This window comes from Anopheles cruzii, unplaced genomic scaffold (assembly GCF_943734635.1).
Source record: "Anopheles cruzii unplaced genomic scaffold, idAnoCruzAS_RS32_06 scaffold01482_ctg1, whole genome shotgun sequence".
In the NCBI taxonomy this organism is placed as follows: domain Eukaryota; kingdom Metazoa; phylum Arthropoda; class Insecta; order Diptera; family Culicidae; genus Anopheles; species Anopheles cruzii.
The window spans coordinates 1-5,151 of record NW_026455067.1 but is presented as its reverse complement, the minus strand read 5'-3'; the positions used below and the strand labels follow the sequence as shown (position 1 = coordinate 5,151).

Below are 5,151 nucleotides of genomic sequence, written 5' to 3'. Positions count from 1 at the left end.
GAAAGTGTGCTCTACCGGAAGAAGGAAGGAACGCCGGAGGGACTCTACATGTAAATCTGGGGCGATCGTATCTCAAGCATAAAAACCAATAAATAATCATGTTTTCCAACAGATTTATTTAACTTTGCGCCTGACTTTTCTTTGCGTTTAAATGTTAAATTCGTCTTTCGAATGTTTAGACGAAAATGACTAGATTTAATTTACATCAACATAAATGTCTTGAAATTGAATCGATTCTATTGTGACTCATTGCTGTGAGCTTCGAAACCTAAATCAAGCAACCAAATTAAGAAGCTTGCCGCTTGACCAACCACTCAATCATCTGACTGACCCTTCTAGTAAGACACTTGAAGCTGTCGGAGGAGCGCATACAATGTTGGGCCATCAATAGAGTTTAACTTTAGATTTCGTTCCTACAAGTAGTAGTCAGCAGCGCCGACTTAAGTACGCCTTATACTTCACCCAAGGCCGCATGGCGGGATGAAGATAGAACGATCAGTTGGCAGCTTATTTCAAGTCGACGGCATGATCGTTGTTAGTTTCGGTTTGCGTGTTCGGTATACTGAGGTGGTAGTACGACGCTACAAAGGTTGTGCTCTTCAAAATCATACTCTTAATGGCACAACGATGACTTCAAGCGAAATAATTCGAGCACATTTGGTTGGATGTTATTGAAAGTTATGAATGAAGGACATGGCAGGACATGCTAATAAACTGCCAAGATCTGCAGCAACTGCCAAGTTTCTGAGTTCTGCAAACTGCCAAGGAACCGGTTTCCCTCAGCACTAAGGGCTCCGGCGTATTTCAACCCACATGTCACATAATAATTAGATCGTAAGCTCTTTTCAATCATGAGGATACATATGCTCCTTGCGGCAAACACATTCCGTGCAACCAAAGCTTGTTCTTCAAGCTAGGCATTTTTACGACGGCTTAATATGCATTTTAAGACGCCGAACGGAAAGAGGCATTAGAAAAAGAAAAACAAACATCCAGACAGCATTTCTATCTCTGTGATTCTGTGGTCTACCAAAACTAGTTTCGAAGCCGACATCACCTGCCACCTGGAGGCCGTGCGTTAATGATCCGTATAAAGCTTTGAGGTGACGTTGATCGTAGGGTCAGTTGGTTACCGAGCGTTGAGCCGTCTGGGCCGGTTCAACATTAACGCGTTTCCCATCGAAAAGCGAACTCCACGTGCGCCGCGTGGGTGTTGCATAAGACATTAGAGCATTAGAGGGACTGTATTAGGCTATGGTTCGCAGTTGATAGTGCCTCGTATGCTTTCGTGCTAGTCGTGACGTATTTAGTTCGTTTGTGAGTAGTGATTTAATTTTTCTGTTGCTTACGCATGTTCTGAAATTGTGATTCACCATCTTTCGGATCTATAAGCGATTCAAAAATGAATGTTGTGGCACATCGCTTGAGAGGTGCTTCGTGGGTACTGGCCTCGCTAGCGATACTCCTTTCCCAACAAGCTGATGGCCGAACATCGGACAAGCTGAAAGTTACCATGCCTCACGGTGGATCACTCGTTGGGAGATACCTTAACTCTTTCAGCGGTCACGGAATCTTGGCGTTCCTAGGAGTTCCCTACGCGAAACCACCGATCGGAGAGCTTCGTTTCAAGGTGCGTATCTGGATGATCGAGTCCCGGTAAATGGAGAAAAAATTAAAATTATAGCTGATTACTAACCTAGCGTACGGTGTGTTTTCATGCCATCAAAGTATATTTTTCTTGTATTGGTGCAGAAAACTGGTTGTGCATGTCTCGTTGATAAATCTTTCAAAACGTTTTTTTGTTCTGTGCGGCAAGCATAAATTAATTGGAGATTGACTAAATAAACACATTGTTGGCAAAGCTGTACTCAATAATACATTTTCATTGCATTTCAGTCAGGCACACATTAGTTTGGTATTATTGAATAGATTGTAGTCAGCTTTAACTGCTGATTGTTCCCAGCAATTAGAGTAGGACTGGGGTAGGGAGTCGTGCTGTCTGATGTAACCTTGGCAAACAAATTTTAAACTTCCAATTTAATAACATTTGAAATCAATTTAAACATTCCAAAGAAGCGATCATGGCGATCGCCAGACGGAGAAATGAGGCTGCAATAATTGCACATGCGCACGCAAGGGTTAAGCGCGAACATGCCTCCAAAACGAGTTAGTGTGAAAAAGCCCAAGGTTGAGTGTTCTTTTTCTGCTAGTAAATGATGAATGATAATCTGTGGTCAGACCACAGTCGGTTCGCTCTCTGCATACCGCTCATTTGGGAATGAGGAATGAGAATTCTACCTCATTAGTCATTACTTAGTAGTTCAATTTGTTTTAAAATATGCACCGCCAGCCTAGGCCACCAGACCACTACTCGTAGGAATTTACTACGCACAGTTTGTTGCCTTGGTAACTTGAAGAGCTTTGTAAAAATTTGATTCCAAAACAAAAGCTCAAATATGTGTTGGAATTGTAGTCTGCATACTTCTAGTAAGGACTTGATATGCGAGCTTTAAGATCTGAATTAATTTAGGTTGTAGCCAATGTAAGCTGTTATAACGCAGCATCGGATTGTAGCATTTAAAAGACCCGGTTTCACTGAGAAGCATACCAGTTAATTTTAGGTTTATATTCTGCTAGTTTTAAAAGTATATTTCAAATTACTTTTAGTTTCGGTTAGTTTTCTTCAGAAGAACTTGCATTCGGTTCAACATTAACATAGAGACATGGAGACGCCTGGTTGGCAATCGCGTACTACGAACATGCATCTTGAAGGAGAATAATCCTTGTGTAAAAATTCATATCCCAAAAGAAGAATACCAAAAATGAAGATTACAGTGAATTTTGAATGTTGAATGACTCCGAATTTCAGTTGTTGATGTTTTATAGTTCCTAACTAATACTTCTTTTATGGGCGCCAACAGGCACCAGTTCCGTTTGGAGGCTGGTCCGGGATTCGGAGCGCCACAATCGATGCACCACTTTGTACCCAACGTGACCCATACCGTCGAGATGAGGAGATCTCCGGTGTGGAAGATTGTCTACAAATCAACATTTACGTACCCGAACGACGCCGAGAACTGGGAGCGTCTGGTGAGGATCAAACACCGTTTCCGGTGATGGTGTTCTTCCACGGCGGCGGCTGGCAGTGTGGGTCAGGCACACGATCGTTCTATGGTCCCGATTTTCTGCTTGAGCACGATGTCATATACATCGGGGCAAACTTCCGGCTTGGCCCGTTGGGATTCCTGAGCACTGAGCAGGAGGACTGTCCGGGTAATAATGGACTGAAGGACCAAAGCTTGGTGTTGCGATGGATACGAGACAACATAGGCGCCTTCGGTGGAGACCCGAATTTGGTAACCGTGTTCGGTGAGAGTGCCGGTGGAGCTAGCGGAACGTACCACATGATGTCGCCGCTTTCGAAGGGTTTGTTCCAGAGAGTAATCTCGCAGTCCGGGGTTAATTTGGATGCTTGGGCTCAGCCAGCCCATCGCGGGGTGGCTCGGGCACGCTCTATTCAACTGGGCCAGATGCTAAACTGTTCGCAGGGAACTGACGGCCGTTTCACCGAAATGATACATTGTTTGCGTGGTGTTTCGGCGGAAGACGTTACCAAAGCGTTTTACGACTTCTACGTAAGGAACATTGGTCGGTCTATTCTCCTTGTCGATGGAATTAAACCAACTCTTTGCTGGATACTCGCAGGTATGGGACACGGATCCGATGATTCCTTTTCCACCGGTGGTGGAGCCCAACCTACCAGGGGCTTTCATTACAAAACATCCACGCGATGAAACCGAACCACATGCAATCGGGTTACCCTGGATGACTGGTCTTACCCTGGACGAAGGTGCTCTGAAGAGTGCATGTAAGTTTTCTGGCATAGTTAATAAAACATCCTAAGGGTACTGACCATTTTGCTATTACACACAGCGCTGATTAACGTACCAAGACTTCGCCAAAGCTTAAATGAACACTGGGAGCAAGCGTTGCCGATTTCCTTGTACTATGACCACCATGAATCAACACACCAACGAAAGATCACGGACGCAATTAACGAGTTTTACTTTAGCAAAAAGAAACTCGTCAAGGAAACGGAGAAGAACCTCACAAATGTATGTACACAGCCTCCTTTGATAACAGATGGCGACAATTGTTTCATCTTGAATTTTACTAAGCTTTTTGCTTAAAACATAAAGAAGTATAGTATGTAGGCAAAGTTTCTTATGTACCTTGACTTTTACAGCTCTATTCGGACGCGTGGTTCCTCACCGGCATGGACGAATACATACGAATACGTTTACTCACCGATAGAACTGATGTAACGTCTCCTCCCAGAGCCAATGTCGGTCCAACATATGTGTACCTTTTTGCACAGAAGGCATCAGCAAGTTTTACAGAAATATTCGAAGGCGGAAAGGAGAAATACTATGGTACTGTTTGCTTTGATATGGTATACTTTTTCCGTTTGGGACGATCATAACTTTTCCTTTCTTATCGCTAGGAGTATGCCATGCGGAAGAACTGCAGTACATGTTTCCGATCGCCAAAGACTTGTTCATGACCGCTGTTCCAACGGAGGAAGAACTGAAGATCCGACGAATCATTACTCGCTTATGGGTGAACTTTGCCCGTACAGGAAATCCAACGCCAGCAGGGGAAAAGAGTGATATCTTACCTCAGTGGCCGGCGACCAATGGTTTTCCGCTCCAGTATCTTCGCATAGGAAGCAGCCTTGATCCATCCAAAGAACCTCTAGTAGGAATGGAGAAGGGACTGCTTGAAGAACGGTCTGCATTCTGGCGCAAGTTGTACGCACACACCGCTTCGGTGGTTTTCGACCAGCACGATAAGGACGAGCTCTAATCAGCGAACCAACTTTACTGAGACGAACAAACTATCGACGAGTGCTGTCAGCAAATCCTAAAGAAGCTTTCCAGTAGAGGAAACGTAATTCAAATGAAACACACGTTTACAGAAGTTAATGGGAAGCAGCGAAAACATCAGCTTACAACCCAAATTCAATTTCTAGCAATTTATTAATGCTTCAAACGAAATACAATACGCAAGACAGGAATGCCGCTAATCGTACATTCCTTACATATAGAGTCCCTCCGGCGTTCCTTCCTTCTTCCGGTAGAGCACACTTTC

The 5,151-nt window shown here is 44.0% G+C and overlaps 1 protein-coding gene across 2 annotated transcripts; it reads left to right on the top strand.

The window, feature by feature from the left end:
- Nucleotides 1-1,139: 1,139 nt before the first annotated feature.
- On the top strand, nucleotides 1,140-5,077 carry LOC128276528 (juvenile hormone esterase-like). Of its 2 annotated transcripts, XM_053014986.1 has the most exons (7): nucleotides 1,140-1,317; nucleotides 1,393-1,630; nucleotides 2,922-3,635; nucleotides 3,706-3,868; nucleotides 3,934-4,115; nucleotides 4,247-4,433; nucleotides 4,505-5,077. In XM_053014986.1, the coding sequence occupies exons 2-7, from the start codon at nucleotides 1,403-1,405 to the stop codon at nucleotides 4,864-4,866; spliced, it is 1,836 nt and encodes a 611-aa protein (XP_052870946.1). In that variant the 5' UTR covers nucleotides 1,140-1,317; nucleotides 1,393-1,402; the 3' UTR covers nucleotides 4,867-5,077. The 2 variants fall into 2 exon arrangements, with proteins under 2 accessions (XP_052870946.1, XP_052870945.1); XM_053014985.1 differs by having other exon boundaries at nucleotides 1,140-1,630.
- Nucleotides 5,078-5,151: the final 74 nt, after the last annotated feature.